The 17654-nt window shown below is 45.3% G+C and overlaps 1 protein-coding gene across 2 annotated transcripts in view; it reads right to left on the bottom strand.

The window, feature by feature from the left end:
• Positions 1-16862, bottom strand: part of UBASH3B (ubiquitin associated and SH3 domain containing B) — a 160506-nt gene extending 143644 nt beyond the window's left edge. The window contains exon 1 of one of the 2 annotated variants that reach the window (XM_083163582.1): positions 16382-16862. In XM_083163582.1, the coding sequence (XP_083019708.1) occupies positions 16382-16728 (347 nt within the window). In that variant the 5' untranslated portion in view covers positions 16729-16862. The remainder of the gene's footprint in view (positions 1-16381) is intronic. The other variant, XM_083163583.1, reaches the window with a different exon arrangement.
• Positions 16863-17654: the final 792 nt, after the last annotated feature.

Here is a 17654-nt window from a genome sequence, read left to right as displayed (position 1 = left end):
GGCCAAAGACGCTCGCTGCGGGGGGCTGCATGTGCGCATTACGGCAATGCGCATTCTCAATCCCCCATCAGGGAATCAGCCCCCATGCGACTAACATCAGCCACTAGCACACTCCCGCCCTTATATACAGATGGGGCCTTATTCAGCATCAGTCGCAGTTAGTATTGAAAAGCGAACCTGCGTCTGCTGCCGATTGCTTGCTGGGGCTGCACAGCACATGGCAGGTCCCGCCCCGCGATGCGGTTGCATTTCTATGCTAGCCCCATGCCTGTGCAGCTGGGCCACCATTTGACTTTTCACGGCAGCTGCATGTGACGTTATGCAGCTATGGCAAACCGCCTCGAAAATGGTCTGTATTCACCCGCATTGTCCAGAGCGCGCCCTTCCATTGCCGCATAGCTGCCCCATGCAGACACGCAAAATGTGATTGCATCCTTACGAGATGCAACCGCAGTTTGCGCATGCATGCTGTAACAGGCGCGCATGTGCAGCTGTGTGAAAATCGTCAGACAGCACTTCTACGGGCCTTAGTGAATCAGGCCCATGGTGCAGCGCTGTGCACACTGCTAGTGGTTTCTATAAAACAATATATACACACAGCCACGGAACAGGGCACAATGTGACAGTTACAGCGAGCAATTGTCTCACTAGATAAACACGTTTCCATTGTCTGCAGATCTCACAACGTGACCATGATCTCACCACAGGAGGATAAATGTCTGATTGTGGATGGGGCAGCAGTGAGATGTGGCGGTGACGGAGCAGTGCTGCCCCCCCCCCCCCCCCCCCAGGGCTTCTCTTACTGCTCGCAGGCTGCGGTTTAGATAAAGGAAATTAACTGAAGGTCACGGAACAAGTAGAATATTCAGAGATATTTTTAGACTCTCATTGCAGGTGATCGCACCACATAAGGGCTTGTAAATGTCCTGCCTATCTATATGGTCACTGTGGGTGTTTTTCTGTGTCTACAGGTGGATGTGTAAAAAGTCATTTTTTACTTTTCTATACCCCAAATGAGTGACGTCACCTGTATGTCACCCTTGGGTAAGCTGCAAAGCAAACACTACGCGCCTGATGTGGAGGTGGATGCAGAAACGCATGCAGCGGCATCTAATGGCGGTCTGAGACGCCCGCTTTCTGCATCTGTACACGTAATACCAGAGGTGACATGGTGCCCGGAGGAAGGGTATGTTTCAGCATCCCTTCCCTTGAAACACCTTAATGCCTATCACATATTACACCACACACCGTAATGCCTATTACATATTATACCACACACCGTAATGCCTATTACATATTATGCCACACACCGTAATGCCTATTACATATTATACCACACAACGTAATGCCTATTACATATGATACCACGCACCGTAATGCCTATTACATATTATACCACACACCGTAATGCCTATTACATATTATATCACACACCTTAATGCCTATTACATATTATACCACACACCGTAATGCCTATTACATGTTACACACCGTAGTGCATATTACACATTACACCACAAATCTTAATGCCTATTACACTTTATACCACACATCTTAATGCCTATTACATATTATGCCACACATCGTAGTGCATATTACACATTACACCACACATTTTAATGCCTATTACACTTTATACCACACATCCTAATGCCTATTACATATTATGCCACACACTAGGGGGAATTTACTAAGATAGTAGTTCTATTTCACATATGATGTTGCTATGGGCATCCAATCAGAATCTACTTCTTATTTATTTAGCGCCTTCTAGAAGATAATAGATTGTCTCTGATTGGTTGCCCATAGCAACATCACATCTGAAATAGAAGTCCCATCTTAGTACATTTCCCCCTCCATAATGCCTATTACATATCACGCAGTGGTGGGATTAGATGACTTCTACAATACACACAAGGACAGAGAGTCCCCTCAGCCGGCTGACACATATTAAGCTTATATTTAGCTACTTTTTATATCTCGTTTCCGCTAGTTTGTCAAAGTCCCAAAAACTGTCATATATTTAGCATTTTCTATTCTACTAAGAGCTTCTATCATGGGAATAAGGCTTCAGCCTTGGTGTCAGCACTAAGCACTGATGCTCTATAAATATATATGGGATTTGGGCCGATGCCTGCACATTCTGTATAAAGTTGTCAGCAAGTAGAAAACTTTTACTACATAGAGATGGGCATTTATTAGGGCAACATGGGTCTGGGGCCTATACTGAGAAGGGGAGCCGCTGTGTGGGTGTGACCAGTACTGTGCGGGTGGGCCAGGTGCTCTGTGGGTGCGGCCAGTGTGATGAGGGTGTGTACCCCCCTGCACCACCAGAAATGACAACTCCTAACTGGGAAGAGGTGGGGGTGTCCGTAGATAATCAGAATGTGGTGCAGCGTGTGCAGGGGTGCCTACTCTACACTTCCCACCATATGCCCCACCCTATGGGGGGGGGGGGGGGGAGTATAAAACTGGTAAACATTTGTTTCCTGAAAGCCACGCCCATTGGGGAAGTGGGCACTCCTCCTCCACAGTGAGCCTCTCAGAAGCTGTACGATGTTGGGTGGTATAGTAGTGAGTACACGTTCCATGCCTGCTACAGAGGGAAGCCCACATAGCTTGCACCCCATACCCACCTCCTTCCTCCCAACTATGCCAATTATACCCTTATCTAGAGCAGACAGAAGTACTCTGCTTTCTTATCAGACATTAGCGGGGGAGGGGGGGGGGGGGGGAGTAGGCTGAGGAACACCGACATCCAGAGAAGGGAACATACAGCCAGACTCTATCCCCACATGCACTTTCCACGCAGCACAGATACAGAGATGGCACATGTATTTATATAGTAGCAGTATACATACCCTCCAACTGTACCGCTTTTCCCGGTACAGTACCGTTTTTTAACGGTCTGTACCGGCTAAAATCTGCTGTACCGAATGTACCGCTTTTTTCATCGAACCTCAGGGTGATTGAGGGACTCTGGGAGTTGTAGTTTAAAACTGACGAATGATCTCCAAAGAGCGTGGGGGAGCTGCCTGCCAGGACTATATCTCCCAGGGTGCACGGCGTGGGGGACGCAGCGGGCCTGCCTCTCCCTGCTAGGGGATAGCCTGTGGTTGGAGGATGTCACGGCACGGCTGTGGGGAGACTACAAGTCCCGGCATGCTGCGTGCGGCCCTTCAGCCGTGCGAGAGTGACTGTAGATCTCTCTCTCCCCTCCCCCCCCCCCCACCGCCCCGCCCCGCACCGCACCGCACCGCAGCCAGCCACTACAGCGCAAGCCGCCGCCGGGATAAAAGAATGGGCGGCGTGACGTCACTAGTGGGCGGCCTAAAGTGCCCCAGCACGGAGAACCCGGCTGTGGCGACTAACAGCGGCTGAAGTTTCAAGTCATCTTCAAGCCAGACCCCGCACAGCCGATGGGGACTGAGGTAGGGACAGCCAGCACAGCTGTCTCTTTTTTAAATGGGATGCTACAATTTTTTTGAATATGAACTGCAAAGTAAAAGGGTTGTGGCCACTCCCCCTTTACACATGGCCACACCCCTCTATCTATGGCCACACCCCCGTACCGATTTTTAAGTCCAATATGTTGGAGGGTATGAGTATATAGCGCACACATATTCCGCAGTGCTGTACAGAGAATATTATTACCAGTTATTATATAGCACACACATATTCTGCAGCGCTGTACAGAGACTATTATTTCCAGTTATTATATAGCGCACACATATTCCGCAGCGCTGTACAGAGACTATTATTACCAGTTATTATATAGCGCACACATATTCCGCAGCGCTGTACAGAGACTATTATTACCAGTTATTATATAGCGCACACATATTCCGCAGCGCTGTACAGAGACTATTATTACCAGTTATTATATAGCGCACACATATTCCGCAGCGCTGTACAGAGAATATTATTACCAGTTATTATATAGCGCACACATATTCCGCAGCGCTGTACAGAGGATATTATTACCAGTTATTATATAGCGCACACATATTCCGCAGCGCTGTACAGAGAATATTATTACCAGTTATATTATATAGCGCACACATATTCCGCAGCGCTGTACAGGGAATATTATTACCAGTTATTATATAGCGCACACATATTCCGCAGTGCTGTACAGAGAATATTATTACCAGTTATTATATAGCACACACATATTCTGCAGCGCTGTACAGAGACTATTATTTCCAGTTATTATATAGCGCACACATATTCCGCAGCGCTGTACAGAGACTATTATTACCAGTTATTATATAGCGCACACATATTCCGCAGCGCTGTACAGAGAATATTATTACCAGTTATTATATAGCGCACACATATTCCACAGCGCTGTACAGAGATTATTATTACCAGTTATTATATAGCGCACACATATTCCGCAGCGCTGTACAAAGAATATTATTACCAGTTATTATATAGCGCACACATATTCCGCAGCGCTGTACAGAGACTATTATTACCAGTTATTATATAGCGCACACATATTCCGCAGCGCTGTACAGAGACTATTATTACCAGTTATTATATAGCGCACACATATTCCGCAGCGCTGTACAGGGAATATTATTACCAGTTATTATATAGCGCACACATATTCCGCAGCGCTGTACAGAAACTATTATCACCAGTTATTATATAACGCACACATATTCCGCAGCGCTGTACAGAGAATATTATTACCAGTTATTTATACAGCGCACACATATTCCGCAGCGCTGTACAGGGAATATTATTACCAGTTATTATATAGCGCACACATACTCCACAGCGCTGTACAGAGACTATTATTACCAGTTATTATATAGCGCACACATATTCCGCAGCGCTGTACAGAGACTATTATTACCAGTTATTATATAGCGCACACATATTCCGCAGCGCTGTACAGAGACTATTATTACCAGTTATTATATAGCGCACACATATTCCGCAGCGCTGTACAGAGACTATTATTACCAGTTATTATATAGCGCACACATATTCCGCAGCGCTGTACAGAGAATATTATTACCAGTTATTATATAGCGCACACATATTCCGCAGCGCTGTACAGAGACTATTATTACCAGTTATTATATAGCGCACACATATTCCGCAGCACTGTACAGAGAATATTATTACCAGTTATTATATAGCGCACACATATTCCGCAGCGCTGTACAGAAACTATTATTACCAGTTATTATATAGCGCACACATATTCCGCAGCGCTGTACAGAGACTATTATTACCAGTTATTATATAGCGCACACATATTCCGCAGCGCTGTACAGAGAATATTATTACCAGTTATTATATAGCGCACACATATTCCGCAGCGCTGTACAGAGACTATTATTACCAGTTATTATATAGCGCACACATATTCCGCAGCGCTGTACAGGGAATATTATTACCAGTTATTATATAGCGCACACATATTCCGCAGCGCTGTACAGGGAATATTATTACCAGTTATTATATAGCGCACACATATTCCGCAGCGCTGTACAGAGACTATTATTACCAGTTATTATATAGCGCACACATATTCCGCAGCGCTGTACAGAGACTATTATTACCAGTTATTATATAGCGCACACATATTCCGCAGCGCTGTACAGAGACTATTATTACCAGTTATTACATAGCGCACACATATTCCGCAGCGCTGTACAGAGAATATTATTACCAGTTATTACATAGCGCACACATATTCCGCAGCGCTGTACAGAGAATATTATTACCAGTTATTTATACAGCGCACACATATTTCGCAGCGCTGTACAGGGAATATTATTACCAGTTATTATATAGCGCACACATATTCCGCAGCGCTGTACAGAGACTATTATTACCAGTTATTATATAGCGCACACATATTCTGCAGCGCTGTACAGAGACTATTATTTCCAGTTATTATATAGCGCACACATATTCCGCAGCGCTGTACAGAGACTATTATTACCAGTTATTATATAGCGCACACATATTCCGCAGCGCTGTACAGAGAATATTATTACCAGTTATTATATAGCGCACACATATTCTGCAGCACTGTACAGAGAACATTATTACCAGTTATTATATAGCGCACACATATTCCGCAGCGCTGTACAGAGGATATTATTACCAGTTATTATATAGCGCACACATATTCCGCAGCGCTGTACAGAGAATATTATTACCAGTTATATTATATAGCGCACACATATTCCGCAGCGCTGTACAGGGAATATTATTACCAGTTATTATATAGCGCACACATATTCCGCAGTGCTGTACAGAGAATATTATTACCAGTTATTATATAGCACACACATATTCTGCAGCGCTGTACAGAGACTATTATTTCCAGTTATTATATAGCGCACACATATTCCGCAGCGCTGTACAGAGACTATTATTACCAGTTATTATATAGCGCACACATATTCCGCAGCGCTGTACAGAGAATATTATTACCAGTTATTATATAGCGCACACATATTCCACAGCGCTGTACAGAGACTATTATTACCAGTTATTATATAGCGCACACATATTCCGCAGCGCTGTACAAAGAATATTATTACCAGTTATTATATAGCGCACACATATTCCGCAGCGCTGTACAGAGACTATTATTACCAGTTATTATATAGCGCACACATATTCCGCAGCGCTGTACAGAGACTATTATTACCAGTTATTATATAGCGCACACATATTCCGCAGCGCTGTACAGGGAATATTATTACCAGTTATTATATAGCGCACACATATTCCGCAGCGCTGTACAGAAACTATTATCACCAGTTATTATATAACGCACACATATTCCGCAGCGCTGTACAGAGAATATTATTACCAGTTATTTATACAGCGCACACATATTCCGCAGCGCTGTACAGGGAATATTATTACCAGTTATTATATAGCGCACACATACTCCACAGCGCTGTACAGAGACTATTATTACCAGTTATTATATAGCGCACACATATTCCGCAGCGCTGTACAGAGACTATTATTACCAGTTATTATATAGCGCACACATATTCCGCAGCGCTGTACAGAGACTATTATTACCAGTTATTATATAGCGCACACATATTCCGCAGCGCTGTACAGTGACTATTATTACCAGTTATTATATAGCGCACACATATTCCGCAGCGCTGTACAGAGAATATTATTACCAGTTATTATATAGCGCACACATATTCCGCAGCGCTGTACAGAGACTATTATTACCAGTTATTATATAGCGCACACATATTCCGCAGCACTGTACAGAGAATATTATTACCAGTTATTATATAGCGCACACATATTCCGCAGCGCTGTACAGAAACTATTATTACCAGTTATTATATAGCGCACACATATTCCGCAGCGCTGTACAGAGACTATTATTACCAGTTATTATATAGCGCACACATATTCCGCAGCGCTGTACAGAGACTATTATTACCAGTTATTATATAGCGCACACATATTCCGCAGCGCTGTACAGGGAATATTATTACCAGTTATTATATAGCGCACACATATTCCGCAGCGCTGTACAGAAACTATTATTACCAGTTATTATATAATGCACACATATTCCGCAGCGCTGTACAGAGAATATTATTACAAGTTATTTATACAGCGCACACATATTCCGCAGCGCTGTACAGGGAATATTATTACCAGTTATTATATAGCGCACACATATTCCGCAGCGCTGTACAGGGAATATTATTACCAGTTATTATATAGCGCACACATATTCCGCAGCGCTGTACAGGGAATATTATTACCAGTTATTATATAGCGCACACATATTCCGCAGCGCTGTACAGAGACTATTATTACCAGTTATTATATAGCGCACACATATTCCGCAGCGCTGTACAGGGAATATTATTACCAGTTATTATATAGCGCACACATATTCCGCAGCGCTGTACAGGGAATATTATTACCAGTTATTATATAGCGCACACATATTCCGCAGCGCTGTACAGAGACTATTATTACCAGTTATTATATAGCGCACACATATTCCGCAGCGCTGTACAGAGACTATTATTACCAGTTATTATATAGCGCACACATATTCCGCAGCGCTGTACAGAGACTATTATTACCAGTTATTACATAGCGCACACATATTCCGCAGCGCTGTACAGAGAATATTATTACCAGTTATTACATAGCGCACACATATTCCGCAGCGCTGTACAGAGAATATTATTACCAGTTATTTATACAGCGCACACATATTTCGCAGCGCTGTACAGGGAATATTATTACCAGTTATTATATAGCGCACACATATTCCGCAGCGCTGTACAGGGAATATTATTACCAGTTATTATATAGTGCACACATATTCCGCAGCGCTGTACAGGGAATATTATTACCAGTTATTATATAGCGCATACATATTCCGCAGCGCTGTACAGAGAATATTATTACCAGTTATTTATACAGCGCACACATATTTCGCAGCGCTGTACAGGGAATATTATTACCAGTTATTATATAGCGCACACATATTCCGCAGCGCTGTACAGGGAATATTATTACCAGTTATTATATAGTGCACACATATTCCGCAGCGCTGTACAGGGAATATTATTACCAGTTATTATATAGTGCACACATATTCCGCAGCGCTGTACAGGGAATATTATTACCAGTTAGTATATAGCGCACACATATACCGCAGCGCTGTACAGAGACTATTATTACCAGTTATTATATAGCGCACACATATTCCACAGCGCTGTACAGAGACTATTATTACCAGTTATTTATACAGCGCACACATATTTCGCAGCGCTGTACAGGGAATATTATTACCAGTTATTATATAGCGCACACATATTCCGCAGCGCTGTACAGGGAATATTATTACCAGTTATTATATAGTGCACACATATTCCGCAGCGCTGTACAGGGAATATTATTACCAGTTATTATATAGCGCATACATATTCCGCAGCGCTGTACAGAGAATATTATTACCAGTTATTTATACAGCGCACACATATTTCGCAGCGCTGTACAGGGAATATTATTACCAGTTATTATATAGCGCACACATATTCCGCAGCGCTGTACAGGGAATATTATTACCAGTTATTATATAGTGCACACATATTCCGCAGCGCTGTACAGGGAATATTATTACCAGTTATTATATAGTGCACACATATTCCGCAGCGCTGTACAGGGAATATTATTACCAGTTAGTATATAGCGCACACATATACCGCAGCGCTGTACAGAGACTATTATTACCAGTTATTATATAGCGCACACATATTCCACAGCGCTGTACAGAGACTATTATTACCAGTTATTATATAGCGCACACATATTCCGCAGCGCTGTACAGAAACTATTATTACCAGTTATTATATAGTGCACACATATTCCGCAGCGCTGTACAGGGAATATTATTACCAGTTATTATATAGTGCACACATATTCCGCAGCGCTGTACAGAGAATATTATTACCAGTTATTATATAGCGCACACATATTCTGCAGCGCTGTACAGAGAATATTATTACCAGTTATTATATAGCGCACACATATTCCACAGCGATGTACAGAGGATATTATTACCAGTTATTATATAGTGCACACATATTCCGCAGCAATGTACAGAGATTATTATTACCAGTTATTATATAGTGCACACATATTCCGCAGCGCTGTACAGAGAATATTATTACCAGTTATTATATAGCGCACACATATTCTGCAGCGCTGTACAGAGAATATTATTACCAGTTATTATATAGCGCACACATATTCCACAGCGATGTACAGAGGATATTATTACCAGTTATTATATAGTGCACACATATTCCGCAGCAATGTACAGAGATTATTATTACCAGTTATTATATAGTGCACACATATTCCGCAGCGCTGTACAGAGACTATTATTACCAGTTATTTATATAGCGCACACATATTCCGCAGCGCTGTACAGAGACTATTATTACCAGTTATTATATAGCGCACACATATTCCGCAGCGCTGTACAGAGACTATTATTACCAGTTATTATATAGCGCACACATATTCCGCAGCGCTGTACAGGGAATATTATTACCAGTTATTATATAGTGCACACATATTCCGCAGCGCTGTACAGAGACTATTATTACCAGTTATTATATAGCGCACACATATTCTGCAGCGCTGTACAGGGAATATTATTACCAGTTATTGTATAGTGCACACATATTCTGCGACAATTTCCACACCTACTTCTGAACTGATGCTGATTTTAGTTCTACCAGCTATACCCTATTTATGCTGTATTTTATCACCACACCCTGTACGTTACCCTGTAATTTGTTTCTTGTTTGCTATGTACGGCGCTGCGGACACTTTGTGGCGCCTTATAAATAAACAAACTACTACTACTACAGTGATGGCATTGCTAGTGGACAGTGGTGAAACAGATAATCTGATGGGGCTGCACAGCTAACGGTGCCATAATGGTGCACATTTGGCAGACATGGAGGCATATTCAATGCCCTGATCTGCCGATAGCTCGCTGTCATAGCTCACCGTCAGTATTCAACCGCCCCCCCCCCTCTTCACTCGCCATTCTGAAAAGAACCAGTGAGGTGGAAACGGCGAGCGTGGCCATTAAAACGTTGAGGCTCGCCACAAATTGCGGCATTTTTGTCAAACCTCCCCATTTAAGGGAATTTCCATGGAACATTGAATAAAGCGAGTGATCCTCGCCTAAAACAACAGACCCTTTGCCAGAGCCGAATTTCCCATTAGGCACGTGAGGCACCGGCCTAGGGGCGGCACATGTTTGGGGGCGGCACTTGGATGCCTGTGATAGTACTGTCAGCCCAAAATGTACCAATAACTGCAAAATATCCACTGTACTGTACTATATTCCATCTTAAATAGAGTGTAAATGGATAGGGCATGCAGATACTGCCCCTATAAACTGTCCTACTTAGTAAACATTATTGTTGTGCCTAGGGGCGCCCTCATCCCTAAATCCGCCCCTGCCCTTTGCCGCACAAACACCCTCGCTGGCGGCATTGATAACCGCCCACAGAGAAACTCTGGCCCACAAAGCTTGCATTCTTATCATGACGCCCGGCACATCGACCGGCAATAAATATAAATCGGAGTATCTCTAACGCCACCTTTCCTTGTTTGAGCAAAGGTGACTTACTGTAATTAGTACCTCAGTCACTTTGATTTGACCATATGGACTCACGTTAATGCTATCCTTAATACCTGGACTGTAATGGCGGAGTTTGGGAAACCCTGTCCTAGCCTACAGGGAATATTAGAACTGCATACAAAGTCAAAGGTGCAGGTGCACAAATTAAACTCCCAATTTAAAAATGTTTGCAATAAAATTTTGCATTTTTAGCGAGGTTCTTCGCTTATTTATGGCCATAAGTAACGGCTTGCCCACCGCGTCCAGGTGACCTCAATTTTTAAATTGGGAGTTTAATTTGTGCACCTGTACCTTTGACTTTGTATGCAGTTCTACTGAAAGGTCTCCGCAGGGTCGCACCTCTCAATTGGTGTGCACCCCAGGACCCCACCCCTGTATATCTAAAGCCGTGTATTTCCATACACATTAGAAGGCCAGAGACCCCTTCTGCGCCTGGTGGTAGCACCCACGCCCACCTGTCCTATATATTGGTTTTAATTAGGTTCCTGACATTTCTTAGACTGCATGCAGAGCAAGGTGAGACCTGCACAAATGTTTAATGGATTATCAGATGGGGGGGTGCATTTCTGGGTTGTGGGCCCCCCTGGACTGGTGTGGCTGTTTGGCCTCAGGAGCAACACAAATTAACACTTATTTTCATTTTCACTTTCATCCCTATTGTGTGTTTTATTTCAATGTAATTCATTTCTCACCTTTACCTCTCACTACTTCACCTCTCACTACTTTATCTCTCATTTTTTTACCTCTCACCTACTTACCCCTGATATCTTTAGCAGCCTCTCACTAACCTATCCTCACTTTGTTTCACTATATATTTCTTTCAGTCTTGTGTTGCCCTGGGGTCACTCAGCTGCACCATTTTGGGGTGCCCTGTGCCCTAGATTTGTACCCCCCAAAATGTTAGGGACTTGCCCGACTAATGAGGTCACCTGGACGCGGTGGGCAAGCCGTTACTTATGGCCATAAATAAGCGAAGAACCTCGCTAAAAATGCAAAATTTTATTGCAAACATTTTTAAATTGGGAGTTTAATTTGTGCACCTGCACCTTTGACTTTGTATGCAGTTCTACTGAAAGGTCTCCGCAGGGTCGCACCTCTCAATTGGTGTGCACCCCAGGACCCCACCCCTGTATACAGGGAATATTAAGTATTGCTGGCTTAAAACCATTCTATTCTCGTTTTTTACTTCATAGCATCATATTTTCCTAGTTGGATGGGCACATTCATACAGCGTTCTATGTTTAGAACAGAACACAATAAAATGACTCTTCATACAATGTTAAAGCGCAGGAGGAGGGGCCGACACACGCAGATGTCAGGGGTCTGTCTCCTCGCCCAGCACTTACACGGACCTCCTACTGCTGCAGCCTTCTGTCCTGTGCTTGCAACATTTCTGTGTACATAGGGTAAGTATCTGAAATATGTCCCTGCCGCTGGTGACATCTTTGTTCCAAAGGGCGCCGGAATATCCAGATTGGCAGCACTAATAATAAATGCAAACGCATTGTGCAATCGGCTTTTATTTCCGGCCACAAAGCTATATTTATATTTGGTATGCGGACAGTGTCTACATAGACAGTCAAAAGGTTGAAGCCAAAATGTCGACATTGGCAAAAGGTCAATATGCACAAAGTCTGCATGCATACAGTTGACAATGACAAAAGATCAACACATCCAAATGTCAACACAATTTTTTTCTTCTTAATTTTTGGGACTTTTTCATACTTAACCATCACCGTGAACTCTGATCGGGAACGTTAAAGTGCACCGAGCGCAGTGATGACACAGTGAATGGCCTGACCTGGAGCATGAACGCTACACTAATCGGGGGTCCACCTGCTCCACCTGCTTACATGTAGACATTGACACAAAAAACCCCTGAAAAACTCATGTCGGACTTTTCATGCGTCAACCTTTTCCATTTGGACATTTTGCCTTTGTGCATGTCGACCTTTTGGTGTTGAACTATTGCCCAGCCAGACACTGAAGACCTTTTACTCCGGAACGTATATATAGCCCAGGAGCCGCACTTCTTAGTAAATCCTGGGGGAAAGGCTCCTGTCCCTCATTGCATGTAATGTCCCGGCCATCGCTGGGGAGAGAGAATGACGGAGATGTGTAATATGTGACGCACAGGTGTGAGACACAACTCTCTCCCCGCCGCAGGACTACATGGCAGAGGACAGACGCCATCTCTGCCTGAGGCCGCTACCTGATACCTGGTCTGCTACATTATGTAAACTCTCATCCCAGGAAGTAATCAGCAGGGAGACCGGTTCTATCGCTTATAATACAATGTTGTGGTCACATGTTCCCCTGCAACGCATGTCCCCATATATGAGCCCGTTACTTCTCCAGGTGCCCGATACTTGATAATGTGATGTCGATGGCAGGTTTGTCACCACTCCCAGTTACCGCCTCTGGCGGTCAGTAGCCGCCTGTTACTGAAGGCTCTTCTTCAGACGACCCGGCTGAGCCGTGAGCTGTTACCGGTGAGCCGCTGCTTCTGGAGTGAAAAAGCTCTTCTTTTCCAATCACTGACTGTCAGTGTAATGTGGGCTAGGTGACATGTGGGAGATTGCTAGACTAATGAGGGAGAGAGGGAGATTACTGCTATGTCAGGGAGTCTCCTGCAGAATGCAGGAGGGGAGGTAACTATGATGTAACAGTGTAATGTGGGCTAGGTGACATGAGGGAGATTGCTAGACTAATGAGGGAGAGAGGGAGATTGCTGCTATGTCAGGGAGTCTCCTGCAGAATGCAGGAGGGGAGGTAACTATGATGTAACAGTGTAATGTGGGCTAGGTGACATGAGGGAGATTGCTAGTCTAATGAGGGGGAGAGGGAGATTGCTGCTATGTCAGGGAGCCTCCTGTAGAATGCAGTAGGGGAGGTAACAATGATGTAACAGTTACATAATGTGGGCTAGGTGACATGGGGGAGATTGCTAGACTAATGAGGGAGTGAGGGAGATTTCTGCTATGTCAGGGAGTCTCCTGCAGAATGCAGGAGGGGAGGTAACTATGATGTAACAGTGTAATGTGGGCTAGGTGACATGAGGGAGATTGCTAGACTAATGAGGGAGAGAGGGAGATTGCTGCTATGTCAGGGAGCCTCCTGTAGAATACAGTAGGGGAGGTAACTGTGATGTAACAGTCACAGTGTAATGTTGACCTGATACCAGCATCACCAGGATGGGGGGGATGGGGGACCTAGTGACCCGATACCAGAGACCAGTGTCACCAGGATGAGGGGCCTAGTGACCTGATGTCGGAGACCAGCGTTACCAGGATGGGGGACCTAGTGACCTTATACCAGAGACCAGCGTCACCAGGATGGGGGACCTAGTGACCTGATACCAGAGACCAGCGTTACCAGGATGGGGGACCTAGTGACCTGATGTCGGAGACCAGCGTTACCAGGATGGGGGACCTAGAGACCTGATACCAGCATTACCAGGATGGGGGACCTAGTGACCTGATACCAGAGACCAGCGTCACCAGGATGGGGGACCTAGTGACCTGATGTCGGAGACCAGCGTTACCAGGATGGGGTACCTAGAGACCTGATACCAGCATTACCAGGATGGGGGACCTAGTGACCTGATACCAGAGACCAGCGTCACCAGGATGGGGGACCTAGTGACCTGATACCAGAGACCAGCATCACCAGGATGGGGGACCTAGTGACCTTATACCAGAGACCAGCGTCACCAGGATGGGGAACCTAGTGACCCGATACCAGAGACCAGCGTCACCAGGATGGGTGATATAACCCCAATGTCCAGCACACTGACGTCCCGTTATAATGTATGGTGATATAACCCCAATGTTCAGCACACTGACGTCCCGTTATAATGTACGGTGATATAACCCCAATGTCCAGCACACTGACGTCCCGTTATAATGTATGGTGATATAACCCCAATGTCCAGCACACTGACGTCCCGTTACAATGTATGGTGATATAACCCCAATGTCCAGCACACTGACGTCCCGTTACAATGTATGGTGATATAACCCCAATGTCCAGCACACTGACGTCCCGTTATAATGTATGGTGATATAACCCCAATGTCCAGCACACTGACGTCCCGTTATAATGTACGGTGATATAACCCCAATGTCCAGCACACTGACGTCCCGTTATAATGTATGGTGATATAACCCCAATGTCCAACACACTGACGTCCCATTATAATGTACGGTGATATAACCCCAATGTCCAGCACAATGACGTTATAATGTACGCTGATATAACCCCAATGTCCAGCATACTGACGTCCCATTATAATGTACGGTGATAAAACCCCAATGTCCAGCACACTGACGTTCCATTATAATGTACGGTGATATAACCCCAATGTCCAGCACAATGACGTTACAATGTACGCTGATATAACCCCAATGTCCAGCACACCGACGTCCCATTATAATGTACGGTGATATAACCCCAATGTCCAGCACACTGACGTCCCATTATAATGTACGGTGATATAACCCCAATGTCCAGCACAATGACGTTATAATGTACGGTGATATAACCCCAATGTCCAGCACACTGACACCCCGTTATAATGTCCAGCACACTGACATCCCGTTATAATGTCCAGCACACTGACGTCCCATTATAATGTACGGTGATATAACCCCAATGTCCAGCACAATGACGTTATAATGTACGGTGATATAACCCCAATGTCCAGCACACTGACGCCCCGTTATAATGTCCAGCACACTGACGCCCCGTTATAATGTCCAGCACACTGACGCCCCGTTATAATGTCCAGCACACTGAAACTATATAAAGCGCCCTAGTCCTGTGCCAATCCTGAGCACCTGGCAAAGGGGGGGAGGGTCCATACAGCAAACCAAAAAGCTGCTGCGGAACCTCTTTCGAAGCCTACACTAACGTTCTTCTAGAGGTGGCGGAAGAGTTGTTAAGGGCCCTGCTCTGGGGGCCCAGCGGTGAGTTGCACAAGTTGCGTAGCCATGTGTTCGCACGCCAGCCTCATTGCAGCTGTGCACCAGGCTCACTGCAGTCCAGCTGCCACGCAGAACGCTGGCATAGTATTCTACAGCAGCGGCACGCATTGCCCGTGCAGTGGGATGAGGCGAAGTACCCACCAGTGCCCCTCATCCCCCCAATATAACAGTATAAGAGGTAACTCACGCCCTAGCGTTCGGGAAGCCCATGGATAGGAGTATCTCCAGGGATGATCCATGCTTGATGGTCCCGCTGCGGGGCTGCCTGTTCCTCTTCGGGATGAGTTTGCTGTACAGGTCCTCCTTTGCAGCCATGGTCGGGAGAGGGTTAATGCACCATCGCTCAGCATTCAGCCATGTCACACACAAAGGGCTGTGATAGGAGACAGCACCAGCACCCTGTATCTGCAGCGTGGAGCTTCCTGGTGCTGCAGTCACACACAGCATAGGAAGTGACACATTGCTGTGAATGCTCCTGCAGCAGATCCCACACCCTCCTGTCTGCAGCCAGGTAGTGGGTCCTCTTCCAGTCATGTGTCAATGGATTAAAATATGTGTCTGTAGGGCATGCTTGCCCCCCGCCACTCCTTCTTAAAGTGGCAGTGTATGCATCCTATTTGTCAGTCAGAAGGAAATCATAGCAAAAGGGAGCTACTGCCCATTCTCTGCACATTCAATTCTTCTGAGACACATTGTTCCTCTCCAGATGCCCCCTGGTGGTAGAAGGTGACTACTGCAACAGGATACAATATTCTCTTGTGAATGGTGCACAATGGCCCTTATTCTGGTCGGTGCTGATATATCCGCGTGCGTTCGTGCCGCCGATGTTTTGTGTCTGCGCATGTGCAGAGGCGTCTCTGCGCATGTGCGAGCGGGGCGTATGGCCAAATCCCGCATGATATGTGAACACTCCGAACAGGGGGTGGAGAGGGGCGTGAAGGGCTATTTGGGCTCATTACCATATGCATACGCCCCGCGTTTCATGGGCGTTCCCATGCAAACGCTGGGCGTACGTATGGTAATGCGGCCGTGACGCACGTGTAGGGGGCGGACATATGACATCGCCGGATGTCAGCTGCCCGCCCAGATCCCTGCTTTTGCACAGAAACATGTCCGTGTGGTCTGAGGTTGCGGGAGCTGGTGGAGCACTCGGTCCTGCATTCGATGGTCTGCGACCATCGAATGATGGGGGAGGTTCCCTGAGATGGAGGAGGCGTATTCCGTGAAAAATACACGTGCGGTCCGTTCGGCCAGCTTCTTAGCGCATACGGACGGAGTTGGCGATCTGTATGGAAGGCGGGGTTTCGCACGCACGGTCCTGGCCGCATAATCGGACCCGGCCGCACCGATCAGAATAAGGGCCAATGTAAGGAATTGTATATTTGTAATTGTGTGTTTGAAGTGTTATTTCCTAATTGTCTATTCCACAAAGAGTGTAGAAAATGGCAATTACTCCGCAC

This window comes from Crinia signifera, chromosome 19 (genome assembly GCF_055691185.1).
Source record: "Crinia signifera chromosome 19, ASM5569118v1, whole genome shotgun sequence".
Lineage (NCBI taxonomy): Eukaryota > Metazoa > Chordata > Amphibia > Anura > Myobatrachidae > Crinia > Crinia signifera.
The sequence above is the reverse complement of the archived record's forward strand: the minus strand, read 5'-3'. Positions and strand labels throughout refer to the sequence as shown.